This window comes from Diaphorina citri, unplaced genomic scaffold (assembly GCF_000475195.1).
Source record: "Diaphorina citri unplaced genomic scaffold, Diaci psyllid genome assembly version 1.1 scaffold967, whole genome shotgun sequence".
Lineage (NCBI taxonomy): Eukaryota > Metazoa > Arthropoda > Insecta > Hemiptera > Psyllidae > Diaphorina > Diaphorina citri.
Window position 1 is genome coordinate 74,269 of NW_007378398.1, and position 27,611 is coordinate 101,879.

At 37.6% G+C, this 27,611-nt stretch overlaps 7 protein-coding genes and 4 long non-coding RNA genes across 11 annotated transcripts in view; 6 read left to right on the top strand and 5 right to left on the bottom strand.

The window, feature by feature from the left end:
• Positions 1-1,159, top strand: part of LOC103513409 (digestive organ expansion factor homolog) — a 5,740-nt gene extending 4,581 nt beyond the window's left edge. Inside the window, exons 8-9 of the mRNA XM_026826607.1 lie at positions 57-300; positions 941-1,159. Of these exons, the coding sequence (XP_026682408.1) occupies positions 57-300; positions 941-1,144 (448 nt within the window). The 3' untranslated portion in view covers positions 1,145-1,159. The remainder of the gene's footprint in view (positions 1-56; positions 301-940) is intronic.
• Positions 1,160-2,261: 1,102 nt separating this feature from the next.
• On the bottom strand, positions 2,262-2,881 carry LOC103513410 (glutamic acid-rich protein-like). The gene is made up of 2 exons (XM_017445814.1): positions 2,443-2,881; positions 2,262-2,269 (listed from the first exon to the last, which is right to left on the bottom strand). The coding sequence occupies exons 1-2, from the start codon at positions 2,879-2,881 to the stop codon at positions 2,262-2,264; spliced, it is 447 nt and encodes a 148-aa protein (XP_017301303.1).
• Positions 2,882-2,904: 23 nt separating this feature from the next.
• Positions 2,905-3,479, bottom strand: LOC108252899. Its single transcript, XR_001809617.2, has 2 exons — positions 3,363-3,479; positions 2,905-3,001 (listed from the first exon to the last, which is right to left on the bottom strand). It is a non-coding gene; the product is annotated as an uncharacterized LOC108252899 (long non-coding RNA).
• A 127-nt stretch (positions 3,480-3,606) lies between these two features.
• On the bottom strand, positions 3,607-4,800 carry LOC103513411 (digestive organ expansion factor homolog). Its single transcript, XM_008478237.2, has 3 exons — positions 4,555-4,800; positions 3,736-3,999; positions 3,607-3,672 (listed from the first exon to the last, which is right to left on the bottom strand). The coding sequence occupies exons 1-3, from the start codon at positions 4,783-4,785 to the stop codon at positions 3,607-3,609; spliced, it is 561 nt and encodes a 186-aa protein (XP_008476459.1). The 5' UTR covers positions 4,786-4,800.
• A 1,543-nt stretch (positions 4,801-6,343) lies between these two features.
• Positions 6,344-7,279, top strand: LOC113469135. Its single transcript, XR_003392647.1, has 3 exons — positions 6,344-6,653; positions 6,930-7,013; positions 7,084-7,279. It is a non-coding gene; the product is annotated as an uncharacterized LOC113469135 (long non-coding RNA).
• Positions 7,280-8,411: 1,132 nt separating this feature from the next.
• On the top strand, positions 8,412-12,472 carry LOC103513412 (beta-mannosidase-like). The gene is made up of 6 exons (XM_026826608.1): positions 8,412-8,624; positions 9,837-10,041; positions 10,131-10,199; positions 11,071-11,227; positions 11,992-12,020; positions 12,314-12,472. The coding sequence occupies exons 1-6, from the start codon at positions 8,569-8,571 to the stop codon at positions 12,470-12,472; spliced, it is 675 nt and encodes a 224-aa protein (XP_026682409.1). The 5' UTR covers positions 8,412-8,568.
• A 454-nt stretch (positions 12,473-12,926) lies between these two features.
• Positions 12,927-20,609, top strand: LOC113469134. The gene is made up of 2 exons (XR_003392646.1): positions 12,927-13,137; positions 20,369-20,609. It is a non-coding gene; the product is annotated as an uncharacterized LOC113469134 (long non-coding RNA).
• Positions 13,510-14,302, top strand: LOC113469133. The gene is made up of 2 exons (XR_003392645.1): positions 13,510-13,838; positions 14,000-14,302. It is a non-coding gene; the product is annotated as an uncharacterized LOC113469133 (long non-coding RNA).
• On the top strand, positions 14,922-17,620 carry LOC103513403 (charged multivesicular body protein 7). The gene is made up of 4 exons (XM_008478231.3): positions 14,922-15,055; positions 15,245-15,553; positions 16,297-16,492; positions 16,707-17,620. Exons 2-4 carry the CDS (start codon positions 15,291-15,293, stop codon positions 17,544-17,546), a joined length of 1,299 nt encoding a protein of 432 aa, XP_008476453.1. The 5' UTR covers positions 14,922-15,055; positions 15,245-15,290; the 3' UTR covers positions 17,547-17,620.
• Positions 20,217-26,765, bottom strand: LOC103513402 (UPF0489 protein C5orf22 homolog). Its single transcript, XM_008478230.3, has 2 exons — positions 26,631-26,765; positions 20,217-22,313 (listed from the first exon to the last, which is right to left on the bottom strand). Exon 2 carries the CDS (start codon positions 22,268-22,270, stop codon positions 21,158-21,160), a length of 1,113 nt encoding a protein of 370 aa, XP_008476452.1. The 5' UTR covers positions 22,271-22,313; positions 26,631-26,765; the 3' UTR covers positions 20,217-21,157.
• Positions 23,554-25,205, bottom strand: LOC103513401 (protein odr-4 homolog). Its single transcript, XM_008478229.2, has one exon. The coding sequence runs from the start codon at positions 25,136-25,138 to the stop codon at positions 23,747-23,749; it is 1,392 nt and encodes a 463-aa protein (XP_008476451.1). The 5' UTR covers positions 25,139-25,205; the 3' UTR covers positions 23,554-23,746.
• Positions 26,766-27,611: the final 846 nt, after the last annotated feature.

Sequence of the window (27,611 nt, forward strand, 5' to 3'; positions counted from 1 at the left end):
AACTGGTGTATTCCACATGCTATCGCCGCTGGCTTATTTCAAATTTGAAGTCACAGAAACTACATTAATTTACCATCCCATTCTCCCACACAGGTATTTCACCGGGTTTACTGTACGTCCCCGTTAGACGCTGTGGAAGAACGATTCAACACGTTCGTCACCAAAATACTACCCCAGTACAAGCCGGAGATTATGAACCATACCCTAATCTATGTGCCGAGCTATTTTGACTTCATTCGACTTCGAAACTACATGAAACGCGAGGACATGAGCTTTGTGCAGATTTGTGAATATTCTAAGGTAAGATGTTCCTCAAATGACTTAATGATTGACGTCTATTGATCTATTCCCATACAATTTAATAATTTGTTATTCACAAAATTACCTTTGGATTAATATTCCAAAATTGATTGTTTTTGTATCCGTTCTACGTGCGATATGCCTTGCCCGTTTCCACTATAAGCCCATTCAACTACAAAACTATTTTTTTTAAGAGGTTTGACCGAGGGAACTGCAACTGCTAAGGTCTTATCGTCCCGAAATCCAAGAGAGAAGGAAAAGAGGATAAGAAAAAGCCAGCCATTCCGAGAACGAACATTATCCCTATCCTGAAGCTTGATAATCTATTCCATTATTATTCCTTCGTCTTCTCTTTTCCCTTCTCTTCTTTCCCCTATTTTTCTATCCTGCCGACAGGTTTATCCTGTTGGCGATCGTTGGTTGGGTGGGAGAGCTCACAGTGTGAGAATCCTGCCATTAAAGCCTTAAAAATAATAATAATAAAATCCGCCCCGGCGGGAATCAAACCCACAGCCTAGCGCTTACAAGGCAGACACACTACCAACCAAGCTAACTAGGCTGGCTAAATAATTCTTCACTGAACTTCTAGCGTTTTGTTACTGTATTTATATTTTATAATCACTATGATTCTCGCTTGCAGGACAATCAGATCGCTCGAGCTAGGGATTTATTCTTCCATGCAGAGAAACATTTTCTTCTCTACAGCGAGCGATTTCATTTCTTCCGTCGGATTCGAGTGCGGGGTATCCGCCATATTGTTTTTTACGAACCTCCACAATTTCCACACTTCTACAGCGAACTGATCAACTTCATGCAGGTAAATGAAAATGGCCTCGGAACGTAGGGAGCAATAAAGCCTAAGTGTCTGTAGTTTTTTTTTTTGAGGTTTGAAACTGTAACTGGCAAGGTCTTATCGTCCCGAAATCGAAGAGAAAAGGAACACAGGGTAGGAGAAAGTCGTCCGTTCCGAGAACGAACCTTATCCGTTTAGGATAAGTTCACCCGGCTAACAGATATCCTGGTTACTGCTTCTAAATGTTTTGTATAAGGGGACGACCACATCTGAGGTCTAGTAGTTTAGAGCACTAACTTACGATCCGATGGGATTGGATCTGAAATGCCACCAGGGGAAAAATCCAAACGAATTTTTCCATTTTTATTTTCCGGTCCCCTTCCTTTCCTTTCCGTGTTGTTGTTGTTTTAGCGGCTTTAGCTTTCGCCGAATGGCAATAGCAGAATAAAGATAATGTCCGTGTCCGTGAGATAGGTGCTCGGTTGGGAGTTGGGTTTCGGAAGATTGGATATCCATTGAACCTGCACCTAAATGGGAAGTATTGTATCTCTTCTCGCCCATCAGATGAGAAACATACTACGCGACGGGCATGCTACGACACAGACCACACGCTTCTAATGTAGCAGTTGTTTCATTGCTACGAAATAGAAATGGCCGTGAAACACTCGTTTTTTTCAGATTCCACAATACGAGTATACTTACATTGGCACAGGCTTGTCGTTTAGTCTCCAGTGGTATACATTTGCACAGGGTTGTCAATGTAGCAGTTGTTTCATTGCTACGAAATAGAAATGGCCGTGAAACACTCGTTTTTTTTTCAGATTCCACAATACGAGTATACTTACATTGGCACAGGCTTGTCGTTTAGTCTCCAGTGGTATACATTTGCACAGGGTTGTTAATGTAGCAGTTGTTTCATTGCTACGAAATAGAAATGGCCGTGAAACACTCATTTTTTTCAGATTCCACAATACGAGTATACTTACATTGGCACAGGCTTGTCGTTTAGTCTCCAGTGGTATACATTTGCACAGGGTTGTCATTCAATAACATCGCACTGGCCCGTGACGTACTCACAATGGCGGAGAGTGTTGCCAGATCAAACTTGGTGTACAGAACAGATACTGACATGTTACTTTCACTACCTCCGTCTTCATGACGATATTGATTAGCTTCCTGCAGACAAAAAGACACAAAATAATGATTTTTTTTCTTCTTTAAAAAAAAAAAAAAAAAAAAAGAGAGATTTTTGAAAATATTTTTGTTTGCAATAAAATGGTTGGACATACAGCAATCTAAAAAAATACTTAAATAGTAACTTCTATCTTTTATCCTCATATTATACAAACCTTCATCTTCTTCTTCCTCCACAGTATCATTATTGTTCTCTTCTTCATCATCTTCTTGACTTTCTTCACTCTCACTACTCACAGCCGATTTGGAATACAAGTTTTTATTGAAAGTTCCCAGTAAGGTATTGTACATGTAACTTTGCTCATCTTCTTCTTCCCCACTTGAGCTTTCTTCATACCTCTTCTTGATAACATTCACCACATTCTTTTTTTGAACTTTCACAGTAACATTATCAGGCTCTTTCCTTTTCTTTCTTTTATGGGGATTGCTTTGATAGCTGTTGATGCTTAATTCTTCTTGTTTTTTCTTTTTCTTGTTATATTTGTCATTTGGGTCTTTTTTCTTTCTCTTGATGAACTTGTGTTTTTTAGACTGTGAAAATATATTCTTTTCTTTCAATTTCTTTTTTAATATTCTATTTTTGTGTCTCACCATGGTTGTGTATTTAAATCTTTGGAGGACTGTGAAAATATATTCTTTTCTTTCAATTTCTTTTTTAATATTCTATTTTTGTGTCTCACCATGGTTGTGTATTTAAATCTTTGGATAGACTACCTGTAAATATAAGAAAAGAATTGATAGGGTATCTGCTAGAGACTGCAGTAGATGTCTCCGATATTGCAGAAAGGTAAATTAGAGAGTGTTGTCACACAGGTAATGATACCATATACCATTCCTACAACAAAAAAACTCTGCAATCATTCTGATATGACTGCATTGAAATTGTTCTGTCTCTTGAACTGTTGGACCATTTTTTTTTTTTGAAATTTGGAACACATTTTCAGCACATAAAGGGAATTTGCTTTGCTGAATTGCTGATAATTTTTTGGGTCCTGTTGTGTCATCAGGGGCAAAGTTCTGGATGAAGTTCCACAGTTCCCGGAACCAATGAGTATTCTATGAGTAGATTATTTACCTGAAATATAAGATACGCGGTGTTCGGAATTTCCCTGTAGACTTATATTGGGCTTGAGGATAGGACAGAGCTGGCCAGCTGGGAGGAAACCGAACGTTTTCTTAAAGATAAGGGTTTTCGACCCCACTCAGGTTGGGTGAGGTTAATTACTCACATTAAGGCGGGTAGCTCGTCGCCCCATGGAGGGTAAAACCCCCGTCACTAATCCGACCCCACTCAGGTTGGGTGAGGTTAATTACTCACATTAAGGCGGGTAGCTCGTCGCCCCATGGAGGGTAAAACCCCCGTCACTAATTCTGTCCTCGTCTTTCTATGCGTAATACAGACACAATTACCTTTTAAACCTAAAAAAAAAACTTTCATTCTTCCTCACCTGTGGTAGCTTGACTACAACTCGACTTATGGTACCCGTCAGTCTAGGGTTGAGCACCTGGACTTTGCCCTCATAGTTGGAGCACTTTTTACTGAACAGGGCGCTTATCGGTGGCAACAGCAACGAGGAAAACACAAGCGTCTGACGATAGTACTTGGCCCATCCGTTCACTGCCCAACTGCGAACTCGCGCGAAGTCAGTGCCGTGGGTTTGTTTGGGTTGAAGGTGAAGATGATCCATCACATGTAGAACGTGATCCCAGTTCTAAACAAATAATGATATTTGTTACTAGGTTCTAAATAAAACAGCAAATATAATACTAGGTTTTAAACAAAACCAGCGAAAAATACTAGGTTCTCAACAGCAAACATGGATAGGTTCTTAACAAAGAACAATGGGTTTGGAAGTATCACAAAATGTAAAGTGATGGGTATGAGATCACCTATATCTCTACCATGTGCTGCTCCCATTTCTGATCTGCCTTCTCATACCCTGCTCTTACTGAAATGTGAGACTCAAAAAAGAACTTCGGCCCTGATGGCCTTTGGGGGGGTGAAAATGGATATTCACCTGCATGAGGAAAAGTTCAGTCTGATCCAGAATAAGCAGTTCTATGCTAGCCAGGAAATCGCGTGGCCGTGGGGGAAAAAATCCAAAGCATCACCGTAGCAGAGCTAAATCCGCAGTTTGGTTGGGTATTTCGTATAAAAGCTGAAGTTATGCGTACCTAGTTAAGCATAAATTTAGACTCAAAAATGTGAGACTCAAAAAAGAACTTCGGCCCTGATGGCCTTTGGGGGGGTGAAAATGGATATTCACCTGCATGAGGAAAAGTTCAGTCTGATCCAGAATAAGCAGTTCTATGCTAGCCAGGAAATCGTACTCTCGATTCCTCTCGCCTTCCGCCCCAATAATCATTCTCAGGCCAAGAGGTGAAGCTATGATGATGTCTGATGAGTAGAAATCTGCGTACAATTTGAGACTTTTCTTCGTGATGGACAGACCCACTTTGAATGTATCCTCGGTGTTGCCTGCAATTTGGAAAATCATTGTGTGATTTTATGCCTTCAGCTAGGACATATCTTTTTTTTTTGAGAACAGGAACTGCTACAGCGGAGGTCTTACAATCCAGAAAAAGAAAAGAGGTCAGGATAGGAGAAAGCCAGCGGTTCCGAGAACGTTTTTAATGAGATTTGCCCCCGGGCGGGAATCGAACGCGCGCTCTAGGGCATAGCAAGTCGGATGAACTCGGATCCAAGCCTCTCCCCGAAACCTATACTTTAGGATGAAAACCGCTCTCATGCTTAGTTTTAGGTTGTTAGTTGTTACATACATACATATCCTAAGTCGTTCTGTTTGGTGGAACAGGTCGACTATTCACAAAACCTCTCCACCAAGTTCTAGCACTGGTTTGGAAACCTGTACTTTAGGATGAAAACCGCTCTTATGCTTAGTTTTAGGTTGTTAGTTATTATTAACGTTAATTCCTTTTGGAAATAAAACGATTCCGATAGTGCGCCAACTTGGATTTCCTATTAGTACAGAAGCTATCACGCCAAAAGAGGGGAAACGAAGTTTCAGAAGAGGGGAAATTCGGAAAGGAAAATACGAATATTCTAATCCAGGTCTAAAGTGAAACTTTCCAAATGGTGGACGACTTTGGTCCGCGGGCAACGGAGAATTGCGCAGGTAGACGGAAGTGGCGATAGAGCGACGACTTCAAACCGCATAGAACTGGTCAGCTCCCATGGCGTAGTGGTCACTGCGCTTGCCTTGCACGCGGGAGACCCGGGTTCAATTCCCGGCGGGCTGCAGTGAGCATCAAAGTTGGAGCATAATAACACAAAGAAACGGCATTTACATTTTAGAACTGACCAAAAAACTCTAATATGCTCTTTGCTCTCTGCTTCACTCTGTTTTTAGCCCAAGGGCATTTGGGGCTACCAGTTTGGGAAGCTTAGGGCACGATCCAGTTTGGGAAGCTTAGGGCACGAACCAGTTTGGGGGTAGCTTAGGGCACGATCCAGTTTGGAGAGCTTAGGGCTCGAACACAGTAAGTTAAGCAACGTTGCGCGTGATTGGTATCCAGATGGATTGCAATCGCATGCTGCTGGCATTTCCCGGTCCTACTCAGGCTGGGTGAGGTCCATGTTATTAGAGCTTAGGGCACGAACCAGTTTGGGGGTAGCTTAAGGCACGATCCAGTTTGGAGAGCTTAGGGTACGAACACAGTTAAGCAACGTTGCTCGTGATTGGTATCCAGATGGGTGACCATCTGGGCAATCGCATGCTGCTGGCATTTCCCGGTCCTACTAAGGCTGGGTGAGGTCCATGTTATTAGGCGGAAACATTGTTGGGTGTATTTTCCGGGAAATCAGACCATTGGAAAATTGATCTCTACTCCAAATGATGCAATGAAAACTGAACGGAGCAGTGGCCAATTTTCCACTATGAAGCCAGCCTAGTTAGCTTAGTTGGTAGTGCATCTGCCTTGTAAGCGCTAGGCCGCGGGTTCGATTCCCGCCCGGGGCGGATTTTATCCTGATGGGATAATGTTCGTTCTCGGAACGGCTGGCTTTCTCCTATCCTGTCTTCCTTCGCATTGATAACATACCACAAAGTTACGAATAATAGGTACGATGGGAATAAATCTTTTGGCACTGCCAAGAAAATTGCCTATTCGACACTGTTTTTTGTTTATCAAATGTGAAAACTACGAGTTTCTACTCTCCACCCTACATTAATTGGACAAACATATTTGATTATCTCATTCATTCGGTCAGTAGGTAGCTCTTACACAATCGACAATAAACGATTCCCTCATTCTACATATTTTTCTGCTCAATAAGTGCATCTCTACCTACTCGTAATGCGTGTGTGTTACTAGAGTAACAATTAGGTTATTGTGTTCCTTGACAGTGAGTGAATTTTTAACCGATCCTTTCCGAGACTATTTTTTTTTTTGGCTTGGCTCGATTCTCTATACCAACCACGCTCGCTGTTGCTTACCTTCAGTGACCAACCAGTCTAACGTCGATCCACTGGTTATAAATTTTATTTTTTTCTATCCATTGTTTTTGTATAATAATCGGGATCGAGAACTAGTAATAGTTCAACGATAAGGTTAATAGATTTGATAAGCACTGAGACTGTTATGTTCAAATTAATATACCTACCTTTTTCTAACTGTCTAGGTCCAAACGGAAATATTTTCATCAATCCAAGTCTGAATTTAACTGACAGAACAAAAATCATGTAGAACTATAACAAGGAAGTAGGTAGAACGTTTGTAGAAATATAACTTAACTGACAGAACAAAAATCATGTAGAACTATAACAAGGAAGTAGGTAGAACGTTTGTAGAAATATAACTAAATAACTATGTTACCGTGAACAATGTGAACATTTTAACAACAGTGAACTATAGAGTGTTTTCAATATGTTGAAAGTTCTGAGTGCTTTCTTCCTGGTTTCTGGCTTGAAGGAGTATTCATGTCGAAATCTTGACTTGTCAAAGGCAGAATGGACTGTTACCAATGCAAACAAAAGTGAGTGATTTGTACTAATTGAGTAATTGGAGCATAGCGCAATCTTGACTTGTCAAAGGCAGAATGGACTGTTACCAATGCAAACAAAAGTGAGTGATTTGTACTTATTGATTCTGTAGAGCATAGCGCATGGAGAATCGCGCAGGTAGACGGAAGTGACGATAGAGTGACGACTTCAAATCGCATAGAACTGACCAAAAAACTCTATGCTTTTTGCTCTCAGGTTCACTCTGTTTTTAGTCCTAGGGCATTTGGGGCTAGCTTAGGGCACGATCCAGTTTGGAGAGGCTTTGGGCTCGGACACAGTAAGTTAAGCAACGTTGCGCGTGATTGGTATACGGATGGGTGACCACCTGGGCAATCGCATGCTGCTGGTATTTCCCGGTCCTACTCGGGCTGGGTGAGGTCCATGTTATTAGGCGGAAACATTGTTGGGTGTATTTTCCGGGAAATCAGACCATTGGAAAATTGGTCTCTACTCCAAATGATGCAATGAAAACTGAACGGAGCAGTGGCCAATTTTCCACTATGAAGCCAGCCTAGTTAGCTTAGTTGGTAGTAGATTACGGGGGGTAAAGGGACTTTTCAGTCCTGTCCCAGCAGGATAATCAAGGTACGAGTATGTTCTATTCCTGGGGTGCCCAAAACCTTTTCAGAGAAAGATCGACTTGAATTTTCAATACAGGTGATCGACTTATCTAATGAGAGACTTGACTCTGAATATGTTCTATTCCCGGGGTGCCCAAAACCTTTTCAGAGAAAGATCGACTTGAATTTTCAATACAGGTGATCGACTTATCTAATGAGAGACTTGACTCTGAATTTGGTCCACAAGTTTGGAGTAATCGGGTGTGTAAGATCATATTGCCAGGTTCAAACACTGCTGGGTGTGCTGGTCGTGATCGACTTGAAATCAATCCGCGATCGACCAGTAGGGCAGCCCTGCTCTATTCTATATTTGTGAGAAATAAATTAAAAGAAGTAAACTAGTGTGTAAGATCATATTGGCAGATTCAAACACTGCTGGGTGTGCTAGTCGCGATCGACTTGAAATCAATCCGCGATCGACCAGTAGGGCAGCCCTGCTCTATTCTATATTTGTGAGAAATAAATTAAAAGAAGTAAACTATTTCAACTGATTTATTTTCAGAACACGGTCACTGTTCGCATTTACTCTCCCATCAGTGAAGCTTTGCGTTTGTCCCATTCTCTCTCGCACAATGTTCCCCCAGACTGCACCCCTCCCCAATTCAACGGAGAGTGTCACGTCAATCTATTGCGGAAAATGCAGGCGTCTTTCGCTTGGGATTGGGGTCCTGCTTTCCCTTCCATGGGCATTTGGTAAGTTGGAACCGAAAGAAACAAGCTATGTAAAACAATGTTGAAACCAAAAGAAACAAAAATAACCTATCGAATCTACTGATGTCCTTCTCCAGTTTTTTTTTTTTTTCAATTATTCCCCGGCTACGGACCTCGGAAAGAAATAGTGAGAACCATAGTGCCATTTGAAATAAAGCCTTTTTTTTCAAAAGGTTTGATAGAGGACACTGTAACAACGGCGATCTTACCGTCCCGTAATCGAAGATAGAAAGAGAATAGGAGAGGAGAAAGTTAGATGTTCCAAGAACGAACCTTATCAGTTTAGGATAAAGTTCGCCACGAGCGGGAATCAAACCCGCGATCTAGCGCTTACAAGGCAGGTGCTACCTTCCAAACGAGGTCGACTCACCTTCATTTATTTATTTAGACTCTTCCTTTGCTTTCCGTGTGCGTGAGATAGGCATGGCACTTTATTGTTTATAATTAAATGTACATAAATACAAGAAATGACAAACAAAAGGCGAAATAGATGCCAGCCTAGTTAGCTTAGTTGGTAGCGCGTCTGCCTTGTAAGCGCTAGGCCGCAGGCGAAATAGATGCCAGCCTAGTTTGCTTAGTTGGTTGCGCGTCTGCCTTGTAAGCGCTAGGCCGCGGGTTCGATTCCCGCCCGGATTGGATTTTATCTTGAACGGATAATCTTCGTTCTCAGAACGGCTGGTTTTCTCGTATCCTGTCTTTCTTCTCTCTTCGATTTCGCGATGATAAGACCTTAGCAGTAATAATCCGGAAAAGAACACAATCCTTGGAATAATCCAGAAAAGCACAATACAACATTGATAACATACCACAAAGTTACGAATAATAGGTACGATGGGAATAAATCTTTTGGCACTGCCAAGAAAATTGCCTATTCGACACTGCAAGAAATCACAAACAAACGGCGAAATTATTGCTTGGGGCAATCTCTACCATTCAACCCTGAACTTCCAGGAAAAAAGTCTCGTTGCAATGCTACAACAATCTGTCTCTGCAGCACGTATCTACAATTTTATCTTGAACGGATAATCTTCGTTCTCAGAACGGATGGTTTTCTCGTATCCTGTCTTTCTTCTCTCTTCGATTTCGCGATGATAAGACCTTAGCAGTTACAGTTCCCTCTATCAAACTTCTTTTTTTAAAAAAGGCGAATTTATTGCTTGGGGCAATCTCTACCATTCTACCCTGAACTTCCAGGAAAAAAGTCTCGTTGCAATGCTACAACAACCTGTCTCTGCAGCACGTATCTACAAATGTGTATGAAACAGACCAGGCGTGGCGTGTAGATATTAGCGCGTTTCTTCATACCTCTATGAGTGTGAGACATGTCGATATGGAGGTGAAAATGGACGGGACATTGAATGTGGAAGAGAGACTGGTATATACCGACACTTCAATGGAGGTGAAAAAGGATGAGACGAACACTCAGGAGGATGTGGTGATCGTGAAGAAACGAATGTTTGTGAAAAAGGTGATTCTGGTTACATGGAGGTGAAAAAGGATGAGACGAACACTCAGGAGGATGTGGTGATCGTGAAGAAACGAATGTTTGTGAAAAAGGTGATTATTGTTTATTTATTCGTTTAATTATTCTTTCCCCCCTTTTTTTGGCCAGCCTAGTTAGCGTCGTTGGTAGCGCGTCTGCCTTGTAAGCGCTAGGTCGCGGGTTCGATTCCCGCCCGGGGTGGATTTTATCTTGAACGGATAATGTTCGTTCTCAGAACGGCTGGTTTTTCTCGTATCCTGTCTTTCTTCTCTCTTCGATTCCGGGACGATAAGACCTTAGCAGTTACAGTTCCCTCTATCAAACCTCTTTAAAAAATCTCTTTTTTTATTGATATCACCCAGAAAGTACATTGGCCAGAATAGCCGACCATAGATCAGGTTTTATGTAACTGTAAAGGATTTTTCAGGCTCATCCTAGCAGTTTTTTTTTTCCAAGAGGTTTGACAGAGGGAACTGTACTGCTAAGATCTTATCGTCCCGAAAGCGAAGAGAGAAGGAAGACAGGACAGGAGAAAGCTAGGCGTTGCGAGAACGAACCTTATCCGTTCAGGATAAAACCTGCCCCGGGCGAGAATTGAACGGAATTTATTTTCTATTTTTCAGAACTTGGTCAAGTTGTGGTGGCCCAATGGGTATGGAGATCAGCCTCTCTATAATTTGAATGTCCTGATCACTTACAAAGATTTCAAGCTGTCTAAAACTGTGTCGAGAACGAACCTTATCAGTTCAGGATAAAATCTGCCCCGGGCGAGAATTGAACGGAATTTATTTCCTATTTTTCAGAACTTGGTCAAGCTGTGGTGGCCCAATGGGTATGGAGATCAGCCACTCTACAATTTGAATGTCCTGATCACTTACAAAGATTTCAAGCTGTCGAAAACTGTGACCATAGGATTCAGAACGGTTCGTCTTGTCCATTTTTCAGAACTTGGTCAAGCTGTGGTGGCCCAATGGGTATGGAGATCAGCCTCTCTACAATTTGAATGTCCTGATCACTTACAAAGATTTCAAGCTGTCGAAAACTGTGACCATAGGATTCAGAACGGTTCGTCTTGTTCAAGATCCAGTGCCTAATAATAAAGGTGAGTAAGATATGACTATTTGGGGAGTGATACTACTCGCTTCCATGGTAAATCTTTAAAACCATAAGTGCTCCCTGGGTAGTTCAAAATGAGTAGTCTAATGAGCATGATGCGTCCCGATGTTTTGAGGAAAATAGGAGTGATACTACTCGCTTCCATTGTAAATCTTTAAAACCATAAGTGCTCCCTGGGTAGTTCAAAATGAGTAGTCTAATGAGCATGATGCGTCCCGATGTTTTGAGGAAAATTAAAACTGTGACCATAGGATTCAGAACGGTTCGTCTTGTCCAAGATCCAGTGCCTAATAATAAAGGTGAGTAAGATATGACTATTTGGGGAGTGATACTACTCGCTTCCATGGTAAAACTTTAAAACCATAAGTGCTCCCTTGGTAGTTCAAAATGAGTAGTCTAATGAGCATGATGCGTCCCGATGTTTTGAGGAAAATTACTTGATAGTCAATTCCCAGCTTTTGTCAATAACTTTAGTCTTTCATTGGGCACTGTTGTATTCATCGTGCTATCGCCGATGGCTATTTACAAGGTTTTTTAATAAGACACCAACCTCAGTGGTGTAGTGGTTAACACGGTGGACTCTGGATCTGGAGGTTGGTGGTTCGAGTCAAAGTCAAGGCAGAAAATTTAGTGTAGTGTATTTAGCGGGGAAAGACATTTGTGACAAGCGTTTATGCTTAACACAATAAAAATCCCTTTCTTTCTTTTGGTTTTCTAATAAGGCTCCCGTACGTCTTTTCTCCATTTCAGGTCTCACGTTCTACTTCCTAGTCAACAATGTACCCATGAATCTCTCTACTGTAAACCGGCTGCTGTATTCAGCATATCTGAGTCACACCAATATGATTCGTGTATGGGGAGGAGGATTGTATGAGTCTTCTCCATTTCAGGTCTCACTTTCTACTTCCTAGTTAACAATGTACCCATATTTGCCAAAGGTTCCAATTATATCCCTGCCCACATCTTACCTGAGCAATCAGCAAATCTCTCTACTGTAAACCGGCTGCTGTATTCAGCATATCTGAGTCACACCAATATGATTCGTGTATGGGGAGGAGGATTGTATGAGTATGTACCCATATTTGCCAAAGGTTCCAATTATATCCCTGCCCACATCTTGCCTGAGCAATCAGCAAATATCTCTACTGTAAACCGGCTGCTGTATTCAGCATATCTGAGTCACACCAATATGATTCGTGTATGGGGAGGAGGATTGTATGAGTCAGAGTAGACAAATTAAAAGGGCTTTTACACACGATACCTTTTTATTGATGTGAAGTTATCGCATTCTCAACGATTTGAGTGAACCAGGGGTTCTCAACTTGGACTTGAGTCTGAGTTCTGAACTCTGACCGTGATTTGTGGATTTCAATTTTTATTTTTATAAATTATAATTTTGATCTTTTTCATGAAAGTTGTAACTTTTGGATTGATAAAAAAAACTTTTGAGTTCTAGATTCTAGTTCGTTCTTCTTTTCCTTAAATAATACTTGCTGGTTTTATTACATATTTATGTATACTCGTATATCTGCAACTTAATTTAAGTAACAAAAAAAAGTACCTACTAGCTTATTAAAGGGGTACAGAATAGGTAGGAACAATTTATACTCGTATATCTGCAACTTAATTTAAGTAACAAAAAAAAGTACCTACTAGCTTATTAAAGGGGTACAGAATAGATTTATACTCGTATATCTGCAACTTAATTTAAGTAACAAAAAAAAGTACCTACTAGCTTATTAAAGGGGTACAGAATAGGTAGGAACAATTTTATCTTTCCTCATATTTTAAAACTGAAAAAGTATATAGAAAGCTTTAAATTAATATCATATTGTAAGAATGTCCAGTTGAGAATTTCCTTGAATAAATATTGTTCATTTACTGGCAGCTACATAGGTGTACATAAGGCAAGGAAATCAAGGCAGAGGACAACTCCAACTGAGCTACATAAATCAAAATAGTGGAATACTCCGGATGTCAATCATACACTGAAATGAAGAGTTTGAAGAGGAAGACTTCTGATAGAAGAGCGTGGAGAACTACAAACCAATCTGAAGATTGATAGTTATGATGATGATGATGATGATGATGATGGATGATGATGATGAACTAAACTGTACGAGTTACTCACCTTTAGCTGTTGAGACTTGTATACTGAGCCGTTACGAACATAGAATTAGGTACATTGCAAAGTTGTTGAAGAAAGAAGGTATGTACAACATATTCATTGTCATATTCTCAGAAGCATTGTACTAATGAATAGATGGGGACCGGAAAATAAAAATGGAAAAATTCGTTTGGATTTTTCCCCTGGTGGCATTTCAGATCCAATCCCATCGGATCGTAAGTTAGTGCTCTAAACTACTAGACCTCAGATGTGGTCGTCCCCTTATACAAAACATTTAGAAGCAGTAACCAGGATATCTGTTAGCCTATTACCATTATTACATTCATATTGAATCGTTTATGTTCTTGGACCATAGCGTGTAGAAGAGGCTTGGACTTTTAAAAATTCGATTGAAGGGGGAAAGAAAAGTTCGGCACTGGTTTCGAAACCTATACTTTAGGATGAAAACCGCTCTCATGCTTAGTTTTAGGTTGTTAGTTATTATTACATTCATATTGAATCGTTTATGTTCTTGGACCATAGCGTGTAGAAGAGGCTTGGTTTAAAAACTCGATTGAAGAGGGAAAAAGTTCGGCACTGGTTTAGAAACCTGTACTTTAGGATGAAAACCGCTCTTATGCTTAGTTTTAGGTTGTTAGTTGTTATTAACGTTAATTCCTTTCGGAGACGAAACGATTCCGATAGTGCGCCAACTTGGATTTCCTATTAGTACAGGAGCACGCCAAAAGAGGGGAAACGAAGTTTCAGAAGAAGGGAAATTCGGAAAGGAAAATACGAATATTCTAATCCAGGTCTAAAGTGAAACTTTCCAAATGGTGGACGACTTTGGTCCGCGGGCAAAGATAAGAACCACTGGTCTAGAGGTTAGACTATTTGTGGAGACAAAATAAAGTAAAAATATACCCTAAAAGGGATTGTGCTTCTGGAGTTTTATTGCTGTACCTATTTTCCTATTTAGTCTCTTTCTAGCCCCAAATTTCATATGATGAGTAGCCTAGGTAGGTTTTGCTCGGGACAATTGTCACGATGCGATGGTCGTCCAAGAAAAATCGTCATCGATATTGGACCATTCATTTGTTGTACGATCATCGTTTTAGTCCTGAGCAAAACGTAACTTGATCTTGTGGCTATTAAAAAAAAAGGATTCTGATGTAAGGGAAAAAAAACGACGAAACGGAACGAAAAGAAAAGTAGGTACCTTTACATGCGGTCAGTCTGCGTGTTTCAGTAGTAATTTCGAGACACCGAGTTTTGAAATGAGCATGGTGTGAAATGGTCTTTCCAACTGTTTCGGGAAAGTTTGCTGTGAAGTTAGCGTATCACTTCGTCCCCCTCCCCGCCTTGGGTACCGTACTGTTTCGGGAAAGTTTGCTGTGAAGTTAGCGTATCACTTCGTCCCCCTCCCCGCCATGGGTACCGAGTATCAAAGGGGACATCGTGTGAAACGTTCTTCGCAGTTGTGAAGTTAGCGCATCATTCCATTTCCCTCCCCTCGATTTTTAGTACTTAACGATTTTCTACCTCATCTCACCTGATTTGTTTGTTGTTTGTATTAAATTTATTGAATTTTATTTTTTAGTTTTTTCTATTTCCTTGATAAAACCAGTGAAAAAGGGTTAAAAACGTTTGTCTTGAGAACATAAAAGAACATTTAAATTTACTCTGTTCAATTTTTTATTCTACCAGGTACTTCACAACGATTTTTCTACCTCATCTCACCTGATTTGTTTGTTGTTTGCATTAAATTTATTGAATTTTATTTTTTAGTTTTTTCTATTTCCTTGATAAAACCAGTGAAAAAGGGTGAAAAACGTTTGTCTTGAGAACAAAGAAGAACATTTAAATTTACTCTGTTCAATTTTTTTATTCTACCAGTGTATTTAATGATATGAACTAAGTTTGTTCTAAAACAGCCAACAGTATGGATGGCAAGAAGTCCAAATATGTGTTTGAACATCCCGAATGTTGGAAGGATGAGACTAGAATGAATGCCTTGTTTGCTCCATTCAGAGACCGGGAAGTGAATCCAATATTCTATGATGTCAAAATGAAATTCTGGAAAGATCTGATTCAAGAAGCTTGCAGTAATGTTGGCTACTTTACAATCCAAGAACTCAATACTGCTTTCACTAGAAATAGACGTATTCCCTACTGCACAGCAAACATTGTAAAAGATCTGATCATGTAAGTTCCTTTTAATGTGATTTTGAACATGGTGTAATAAGGCTCATCTTTCTATAAAAACATACCAACAAGCCATTTTCTAATCTAATAGTTTGTCAATTTTCTTGTATTTTTTTAGGTAGGCAATTGTTCAACAATGAAGTGTAAGGATGGGTGCTATTCATAGACATGTAGAATATAATAGTTTGTCAATTTTCTTGTATTTTTTTAGGTAGGCAATTGTTCAACAATGAAGTGTAAGGATGGGTGCTATTCATAGACATGTACTAATAGTTTGTCAATTTTCTTATATTTTTTTAGGTAGGCAATTGTTCAACAATGAAGTGTAAGGATGGGTGCTATTCATAGACATGTACTCCATCAATGTCAATTGACTCACTATCTCCATTAAAGAAAAACATAACTCAGGGAAAAGGAAAATATTATGTGATTAATTTTATGCTGTATTGTATGGCACCTCTGTATCATAATAGTTTGTCAATTTTCTTGTATTTTTTTTAGGTAGGCAATTGTTCAACAATGAAGTGTAAGGATGGGTGCTATTCATAGACATGTACTCCATCAACGTCAATCGACCCTCTATCTCCATTAAAGAAAAACATAACTCAGGGAAAAGGAAAATATTATGTGATTAATTTTATGCTGTATTGTATGGCACCTCTGTATCAGAGCAGTTTAATAATACATACATTCAAATTGTTTCTCCCTCTCTACTAACTAATCATTGTTTGTTCTTCTTTCAGGAGTGGTGATGTAAGAACAAAAGAAGAATTTCTAAAATCTACTCCTGGTCAAAGTTGGAAGAAATGGGCAGTACAGACTGTTGTTGTAAATCCACTGTACTGGTCTTTCAGTAAAATCAAACAAACCATGGGCTATGAACAGAATGATGTAGAAGTGTTAGATAATAAGGAATATGTCCACATACCTGCCATCAAGGTAAGCATTGACCTTTAAGTTCCCTTACCTATTCCTTTGGTTAAGTATAAAGTAATATGCAGTATCCTACTTTTGAGTTGTAGGATGCATTTAACAAAGGATTAATGTAGAGAGGAGTGTTATTAGCTGGGTCCAGTTTTAATAAATAAATCTACTTTAAATATTTAACAATTGATTAATGAAAAAATAATTTTAATGATAATTTTGTTTACAGAAAAAATCAGAGAGTCTGCTCTCAACAGCCAATGAAGCTCATGTCTGTGGAAAAGTTTTTGCTTTTGAAGAATTACGACAAAAAATAGCAAAATCTGAAGACTCAGCCTCATTTAATTTGTATATCCATTGGTTACACCTCACTGGAATGGCAGTCACTATGATTGATCCGAATGATAACAAAACACAACTAGTCAAGTTAGCTGAACCTGGTGACAAAGCCAAACCTATGACAGAACAAGAACTTGCCATCTATTCTCTCCAATATAATGAAAATAAACTTTCCAAAAGTATTGAGAAATTAGAGTCTGAAAAGGAAGAACTGATTCTTGAAGCTAAAGCTTTTTTAAAGAAAGGAATGAGACAAAGTGCAAAGAACTGTTTGAGAAAGAAAAAAGATCTGGAAAAGAGGATAGACAAGCAAGCTGCGTCCCTAGAAAATATCCAGTGTCTTCTGGATAATGTAAGAGATGCAGAAAGTAACAACAGAGTAGTTGAGTCTTACAAGTATGGACTAGCAGCACTCAAGTCAACCTTCCAGGAGGCTGGCACTACTGCTGATAATGTGGCAGACACTATGGATGAAGTCAAGGACATGTTAGAACAACATGATGAGATCAAAGAAAGCATAGGAAGTCCTCTGTCTCCTACTGTTGATGAACTTGAGTTAGAGGATGAGCTTGCAGAACTGTTAGCTAACAATGTGGCTCCATCACCTCTTAGTAAACTACTAAATGACTTTCCAGTACCACCTAGTGAATCTCCTACTTCAAGTCCAAGCAAAGAAAACTTATCCAACACAAGTAAGATGCAGAAAGTTCGAAAACTTGAAGCTCTTTAAACACTACACTTTGATATTTGTGATATTATGATTCATAGTGACAAACAACCCAAATACCCATCTTGAAATATTATATTATATATATATAAAAAAATCATTGTATTTTCACTACAGCTAATCATAAATCATTTCACCCAATTAGTGTTATGAAAATAACTTTCCTGTGCAGTGACAAACAACCCAAATACCCATCTTGAAATATTATATAGGTATATATATAAAAAAATCATTGTATTTTCACTACAGCTAATCATAAATCATTTCACCCAATTAGTGTTATGAAAATAACTTTCCTGTGACTAATGTTGTCTATAAGTGTTATTAAAATAACTTTCCTGTGACTAATGTTGTCTATAGGTGTTATTAAAATAACTTTCCTGTGACTAATGTTGTCTGATATCACTTTGAATTATTTTAAACTTAAACTTCTTGTTTTCATACTTTTTTACTTTCCAATCAGTTCTTTAACAATATATTTTAGTAGACAGTAGAAAAGAAAACATCTTCAACTGAAATAATACTTGCTGGTTTTACATATTACATACTAGCTGAATTCCGTCGCTTCGCTCCGGAATACCGCTAGTTCATCCCGAGGCATGGCCAAACTTGTAGAAAAGGCATGGCCGAACTTGTAGAAAATAAAAAATACGGTCGCGCTGCGCGCTCCCAGTTAGCTGTATAGCAGAGTTGTTAAAAAAGTAATTCCCATTACAAATTACAATTACAATTACATGTAATTGTAATTGAGATCGCAATTACAATTACATTTAAATGTAATTGTAATTGCAACTACAATTACTTTTGAGAGTAATTGAAATTGGGTCCATCAATTACCAATTACATTAACACATTGTGTACGATGTGATCCATTTTTGTATCACAGTCACTATGCTGGTGGTACGGTGTGATCCACTTTTGTATCATGAGACTTCCTTCAATCTAAGGCCCGTGATACAAAAATGGATTATATTGGAGACCTATACTCTACGTGGTTTGATGCAGTACATGATGCTTAGTTTTAGTTTCTTCTGGTGTCAGCAAAATAAAATATAGTTGTGCTCTATGTCCGGTGTGATCAATAAATGGATCACACCAGAAATTACTCAAATTAGGGCTCCGTGCCTAGCGCTAATTCGTGTTTTTATGCTTCGTACACAATGTGTTAAATGAAATTGTAATCACAATTACAATTACATCAGGAAGTAATTAGGAATTGGAAGGTCCAATTACTAATTACATCTGAAAGTAATTGGTGTACATTATTTCTGTGTGACTTGCTTTTAATGCAGGATCCAATGCTTTCATCCATGCCACTAGTACTTTTCAAACATTAATTGTCTCATGACTTGCAAGCTTTAGCAATTCGAGGGCAATGTACGATTGTTCAGAATCATTTATCTATGCCTAATTTTATATAGTCTAACTTATCTCTTCTTTAGTTTTTACCAATTATTATTAGAAATAAAGATATCTATACATATTTGAATTTCAGACCTTTTGTAATTCATTACCATTATGAGTTATGACCATATCTGAAAGATGTTTGCTCCCTAGATAAAAAGAACCCAAATTTTGAAAATATTACTAGAATAATGAGTAAAGAGTGAAATATTACTAGAGTATGAGTAGGTAATGAGAACAGCTAGCGTCAAATAGGATTAATTTCAATGTTTTTTGTATGTGTAACTAGAATGAGCAACGAGAGGGTACTTCAACTAGTAGGAGAAAAAAGACAAATCTGGAAAACCTTAGAAGAAAGAAGGCACAAGTGGATAGGACACCTCTACAGACAGTGGATAGGACACCTCTACAGGCCGTTACGAACATAGAACTAGGTACATTGCAAAGTTGTTGAAGAAAGAATACCGCTAGTTCATCCCGAGGCATGGCCAAACTTGTAGAAAATAAAAAATACGGTCGCGCTGCGCGCTCCCTGTTAGCTGTATAGTTATCAAACTAAAAGTTTTCTCTCTCGCAGTCTCTGCACTCTGTGTATTTCTTATGGTGATTTTAGCGATCAAAAATTGGTCATATCTCAGGATCGGTTTAGATTTTCGCAAAATCCTTTCTTGTTGCACACCTAGACCATAAAAGGAATATTCCTATCAAATTTCAGCTTTCTAGGTGTTGTGGTTCTGGAGATAGAGCGATCAGTGTGTGAAATGTGAATGAGTTCTCGTTCTTATAATATAAGATTTACTAGCTGAATTCCGTCGCTTCGCTCCGGAATCCCGCTAGTTCATCCCGAGGCATGGCCAAGCTTGTGGAAAAGGCATGGCCGAACTTGTATTTTTATCAAACTAAAAACATAAACGAAACTCAATATTAGGCGAGCGAGGAAAAGTTTTCTCTCCCTCAGTCTCTGCACTCTGTGTATTTCTTATGGTTATTTTAGCGATCAAAAATTGATCATATCTCAGGATCGGTTTAGATTTTCGCAAAATCCTTTCTTATTGCACACCTAGACCATAAAAGGAATATTCCTACCAAATTTCAGCTTTCTAGGTGTTGTGGTTCTGGAGATAGAGCGATCAGTGTGTGAACTATGAAATGTGAACTGTGAATGAGTGAATGGATCTTGTTCTTATAATATAAGATAAGATTTATTTATACTCGTATATCTGCAACTTAATTTAAGTAACAAAAAAAAGTACCTACTAGCTTATTAAAGGGGTACAGAATAGGTAGGAACAATTTTATCTTTCCTCATATTTTAAAACTGAAAAAGTATATAGAAAGCTTTAAATTAATATCATATTGTAAGAATGTCCAGTTGAGAATTTCCTTGAATAAATATTGTTCATTTACTGGCAGCTACATAGGTGTACATTATTTCTGTGTGACTTTTGCTTTTAATGCAGGATCCAATGCTTTCATCCATGCCACTAGTACTTTTCAAACATTAATTGTCTCATGACTTGCAAGCTTTAGCAATTCGAGGGCAATGTACGATTGTTCAGAATCATTTATCTATGCCTAATTTTATATAGTCTAACTTATCTCTTCTTTAGTTTTTACCAATTATTATTAGAAATAAAGATATCTATACATATTTGAATTTCAGACCTTTTGTAATTCATTACCATTATGAGTTATGACCATATCTGAAAGATGTTTGCTCCCTAGATAAAAAGAACCCAAATTTTGAAAATATTACTAGAATAATGAGTAAAGAGTGAAATATTACTAGAGTATGAGTAGGTAATGAGAACAGCTAGCGTCAAATAGGATTAATTTCAATGTTTTTTGTATGTGTAACTAGAATGAGCAACGAGAGGGTACTTCAACTAGTAGGAGAAAAAAGACAAATCTGGAAAACCTTAGAAGAAAGAAGGCACAAGTAGATAGGACACCTCTACAGACAGTGGATAGGACACCTCTACAGGCCGTTACGAACATAGAACTAGGTACATTGCAAAGTTGTTGAAGAAAGAAGGTATGTACAACATATTCATTGTCATATTCTCAGAAGCATTGTACTAATGAATAGATCATAGATGTGACATCTAATGAACGCTCAGCGAAAAGTTGTGGATTTAAATAATAAAAATAACTATTGAGATTTTTTTTCGTTCAAAAAACAAAAATGTTGACCATTAGGTGCGCGAATTTCATTCACTTTCAGTATCATCTTGATAATGAAGATGAAGCTCGCTGGTGTCATATTGCTTCCTCAGAATATTGAGCACGTGGCTCTCTATCAAGTCTACTTGTTCTGGAGGACAGTAATCGTCTTCACTTGATCTAGATATTGTAATGAGGACAGGAGGTTTAGCTTGATCTGCTACTGAGAACCATAATGTCAACATGGCGTCAATGAGAGGGACTAATTGTGACTGCTGAGTAACATGATGAGGTAGTGATCTGTCCAAGTCATCACAAGTGCAGCCTGCATCATGTATTAACTCCCAATCCACGATAGTGTAATATTTAGATACTTGAGTCACTAGATCCGTCAGCTGTGCGTATGTCACTTCGTCAAACAAATCCTTCATCTTATCGTCTCCTATATTTTGGAAGAAAAGTTTCAAACTCTCCAACTGTTTCGTACGAGACTCCACAAACTCCACGAGTTTCTCTTTATCCTTTGTGTCTGGGATATCACACTTGTAAATCGTTTTTAAGCGGTCATACAAATTTGCTAGTTTATAAAGCTCTTGAAACGGGTTTCGTGTTGAGAAAAAGTCTAAATCAATGTCAAGGACATAGGAATCGTTTTCTAGACGAAGTAGTTGTTTTATCTGATCAACATTGTCAGTTGTACCACCATTGAATGTAACAACAATGAGAGTGACCTCCTTGACATTAGTCAGGTCTTCAAGTGGTGCATATAGAACCTCACTTACAAAATAAGTATTGGTAGCTGTCAGCTTGATCTTTCCCGTTTTTTCACATTTACCTACATGGAACACGTAAGTTCCATTATCCATTTGATTACACCATTTCTGTTTGACCCAAATGATTTTATCAAAGTGTCCTGCATACACTGCAGGCATTATCCAGTTCTCAATACTGAGCTCACTGAATAGTTTGTACTTGTCAGTGACGTCGTCTGCCTGGAGATTTTGTGGAATAAGAAGATCAGGGTGTGAATCAAAATGCACTAGGGTATTGTGATGTAAGGGTAAATACCTTGCTCCCATACTTCTATAAATATGAGGGAGAGCATCATGGTGGTCCTCTACCACGTGAATAGGGATTTGTTTATAACTCTTTAGGGACATAATCTCTCAAAATTTCCTATGAATACACACTATCTTTTTAACCCTGTAAAAAGAAAGAAACAAATTGGGGCTCAGTTCATTAGCTATCTTTACAGATTTGGGGTACCTACCTGCTGGAAAATGCAAATTGTACCAATTTCTTAATTAGAAAAAAAAGCAAACAACAGTAAATATCATTAAGTAAAATAATCAAAAATATAATTTCACAATACATTAAATAATGATGAAAAATTACTATGAGTAGATAATAAACAAAATACCTATTTACTATAAAGTTTGTAATGTACAAATATGTACTACATACAAAATGTTTGAATTAACATGAGTAGTAGATACCTATTTAATTATGTATCTGTGAGTTGTTACCTTTTTAGGTAGGTACTTTTTTTACAATCTGTCTTGAATTCAGTAAAATTATTTCTGAAAATTTACAAGAGATGGATTTAGAATAAAATGGCACAGCAATTATAGCATTGGTAAGATTTTCTTTTTATGAAGTGAAAAAGACTATAATACTAAATTAAACGAAAAAAACGCCACCAATCCAATACGAAACTCGGAAATTAATACCCTATTTTACCAACTTATAAGTAAAACAATGTGATCCGTGATTAAGAATCTATTTGTAACATTAGTGTCTGTCTAATCATCTAATTGAATGGCAATGATAGATAGGTACCTACCTACTACCTACCTTGGAGCTTAGAGCGTTGTTTTCCAAACTGAAACAATGAGCAAAGTGAGAAAAAAGCAAAAGACTAGTTTTTACTTTCCTTATCCTATAAAAAGGAGAAATTTGGTATGTAGTCCACAAAAGTGACAAGGATGTAACTCAAAAATTTTGGTTTCCATAGGTGCTGCGGTTGGCGGTATTTTGGCCGATTTTTGGTGGTTTTCGACCACTTTTGGCGGTTTTCAGCTATACTGACTAAACGGTTAGAGATATTGTAAAGGTAACAATAGAAAAACACCCAAATAACGCCACCAATAAAACCACCACCTACTGATTGAAAATTACACAACTAATATTCTATTGTACAACTAATAATCTATTTACTATTTTCGGACTTAGTGATTAAAAAACATCAGTAAGTATTAACATTTTTTATAATTTTACATGGAAAAATAATGTCAATAAATAGTTCAAGACGTTGTAGAAATGGAATGCAAATTAGTTGTGGCAGCAGTATATTAGTAATCGCCACCAATAAAACCACCACCTACTGATTGAAAATTACACAACTAATATTCTATTGTACAACTAAGTAATAATCTATTTACTATTTTCGGACTTAATGATTAAAAAACATCAGTAAGTATTAACATTTTTTATATTTTTACATGGAAAAATAATGTCAATAAATAGTTCAAGACGTTGTAGAAATGGAATGCAAATTAGTTGTGGCAGCAGTATATTAGTAATTTTGAATAAAACATTTACATAATTGAGGATATACAATCGTACGGGAAATTGTCTTAGAGGGAGGGGATGTTAGTTTCTAGTGGAGTGTCAGTAGAGTTATTGAGTGCTCTGATATCCTCAGAAGTGTTTGTTTTATCAGAGATATTATCTGTACCACCACCACTACGTAAAATTTGATACAAAATAGCTACTGCAACAGCAGTCAGAGATAAGATCAGTATCTTCTTGTAAGGTATCCTTATAGAAGAAGATTCTGCTCCAGATGAATCAGTTTGACTTGTGGCTGTATTTGGTAAAGCTGCAGTCTCCTCATTGACATCAGATGGTCCTTCAAAGTTCTTTTCAATAGTAGTGGGATTAATATCTATGTCCAGAAGTTCTCTCAATGATTCCAGAGCTTCAGAAAGTTCTGAAAGACTTTCACCTGGGAATAAATAATCAGAAAGCTGCACTTGTAAGTCCGGAAGATTAATAAGAATTCTCCTGGGTGGTTCATGAACAGTTCTCATTTCTTGAAAGTTAACTTCTCCTTCAAGAAGAGAATCCAAGTGCATTTCAATTCTGCTACCCAGAGATCTCAAGATGTCATTTTTGACAGCTAAAATTGCATCATCAACAGTTGCTTCTTCATTCAAATAAACATTACTTCCAAGAATACCTGAGCATATTATTTTGGCCACAAAAGATTTTTCAATGTAAAGATCTCGGTTATTGTTGTCTTGGAATTCGCATGGTAGATGTATATTCATAAGGATAACACTTGGACAGTGAGGTCTGCTACTGCTTCCTGCAAGAGATTTTACAGGTATACTGTGATCACTGAATGAACCATTCAGGCTAAACAGGGATTCATTGAGGACAGTCTTCACTCTTTTGAGCACCAAATCTGATTGTAATTTCAGAGAAACTTCTTCTGAAAAATACAATGATGGCAGGTCATTGAAGTCAAAGAAACACTGAATGTGATACCAATTTGTTTTCTTGAACTCCACACTTGACATACTGTCTTTGGACAAATTATCAACTGGTGCACAGGTGGTTGTCTCAGTTGTAAAGTTGTGCTGCAAGATAGTGTTGAAATATTTGGCTTCATCTTCTTTTAAATTGATTTTGATTTTTTTCACCAGAGACTGAATAGAATTAATATGACTGGTACTAGCCATCATGTTTTCCTTACAAATGAAAAATAATCCCAGGACATAAGTTCCTCCAGGAAGCATACGTGTCACTTGCTGAACATGATCTATGAGAGTACATGAGAACTCTTCAATGTCTTGGGTGAGTTCTTCAGCCAAAGCTTCTGTACTGTCTAGATTTCTTACTGCATGAATAATGTAAGTTTTGTCTTTGCTGATTTGGCCTAGTAACAGGCCTGGAATAGTCATCCTATTCACAGAAAGGTCATTAAAGTAGTTGTAAACATTCTTCCCTGCAATGACTTTCATTGTGCTTATTGGTTTAATGTGTATCTCAATGGGAAGAAGTATAGTTCACTGAGATGTTTTTTTCTCTCTTTGTGAGTAGATACCTATGTACAGACCACCACTCAGTACCTACCTGAGACATATAGTTTTTTTTTTATTATCATTTAATTTAATAAAACCTGTTCACTTTATTTCTAATCGTTGAGTGTTAAGTTTACCGCCGCCCTGAACTGTCAAACCAATATCGAAAATGTTGGTTGGAATCGTTTTCTCAATACCTTTCCTTGTGTTAAGCGTGTATACAGTGCTCACCGTTTATATTGATGAAAATGGGTAAGCAAGAATTAAAAAGGAGCTCAGTGTTATTTCTGAAAGTAGTTAAAAAAGCTCAATCTCTAAATATTTCGTGTAAATATAGACCGGGCGGCGCTTCGAACTCTTGACATTCCCGCGCCTCCCAATACGCTTGATCATACTGAACATCATTTTCTGTGTTCTTTTCAGGTTCATAACCCCTTCTTCAGCGTTCATAAAAGTTCAAAACAATCAGCTCAACAGCAATAACAAGGCACCGCAACTTAAAGAAAGTTAAATTTACTTAAAAATATGGCAATTTCCAGGAATTCAAATTTAATTTGGTGGGGAGAGACTAGGAGAATAGAATAATTACTTAGTTAATGAGATTTTTTTTTTTTTTAAATATATATATATAGAAAGTAAAAAATGAGGGGGATTATACTGAAACCTCAATAATTATGAAGCAATAATGTTTTCATGAATTATTTGCAAACAATAATTCAGTATGAGGAAGATGGTCTCTGATGATTTTTTCAACTGCAATTTGTATCTCTAGAAGTATTTTATTCTCATACAAATCTGACAACCAATTAATGATGGGATTTGCCAACCAATCAATTACAACAGAAACATGAACCTGGACATCAACAGGATTGGCATCAGTCAGAGAAGTTTTGTCCAGTGATAGTTTATTTTCAAATATGTCGTATACAAAAACTGCCTCGTAAATTAATTGCTGAGCATTGCCATTCATATTCCCTTGAGGTCCTATGGACACTATTTTACTGATGAAGTCATAATCAAAATCAAGTCTATCAAAACTGAATGCTGTATTGATAAAAAGCTTAAACTTGTCATAGTGAAGAGTAGCATTTCCATGACGTGAAATTGATTTCAAATTGTGTAATCTTCCATTTCTCATAAGGAATTGACCATCTACATAAAAGAATAAAATTTTATCATTGAAAGTTTCAGTAACATCTGGCAAATGTATAGGATCTATACCTTCGCCCCCCATTCTAATTATATCTACAAGGATATCAACAAACTTATCAATATTGATGGCCACTTGCTTAACCTTGGATGCAATTTCATGATAATCCATAGCTGGAATTGGATTGGTCTCAACACTAGGGGCTGGAGTCTTTGTAGTTATGTCCAGGCTTACAACAAAGTTGTCACAAACAATTGAACTGATTAATGTAAAGATAGTTACCAGGCAAATAAAGTTCATGGTGACAGCCCAATGTTGATCCTTGATTAATTGAGATTATTCTTGTCCTTGATAGTAGGTAATATAATAATATGCTTGTCTGCTTTGAGATGCTCTCTTCATTTAATGTGGTGACGGAAGCTGGGTGTTTTTTTAAATGAACAAATAGAGAAAAACTTTCTAAATTAAACAATATTTACTATAAACTTCAGAGAATAATTTTCATTTTATTTAGGTAATTATTTCTTTATATTCCTTCAACTCCAACGTAATACGTAATTCTGTGTTCTGACAGAAAAAAGTTCCAAGTGTCTACTGTCAGTACTAACTTACTAAGTTCCAGACTTCCAAAAGTTTTTTTTTTTTTTTTACTTTTTTCCCCTTCTTTCAGCTTTCAGTTCTTCCTTTGAATGTGAAGTTAGCGACTAAGCATTTCATTCACGGCGGTCCGTCTGCACATCGTTCATAAAATATGGTGCGCTATGTTCACAAACTTCACACACCAAGTTCACACGATCCATGATTCTATTTTTTCTCCGCATTTTTTTTTTTTTTTTTTTTTTTTTCGAACGGTTTCTCCCTTTTTGATGAAACTTGGAAAAAATTTTTAAAAAATAAAGGAAATTTTTTAACTTTTAGTAGGTAATTAGGTAATAGGTACCTACCTACCAGCCTACCACAGTTTTCTAATCTATTTATACAATGTAGGTAGGTACATACCATCTAGCTGTTGTCTATTTGTCTATTATCTTCACTTCATCATCAAAAATAAGTACCTAGGTATAGGTAGATATAGATACCAATACGAAACTCGGAAATTAATACCCTATTTTACCAACTTATAAGTAAAACAATGTGATCCGTGATTAAGAATCTATTTGTAACATTAGTGTCTGTCTAATCATCTAATTGAATGGCAATGATAGATAGGTACCTACCTACTACCTACCTTGGAGCTTAGAGCGTTGTTTTCCAAACTGAAAC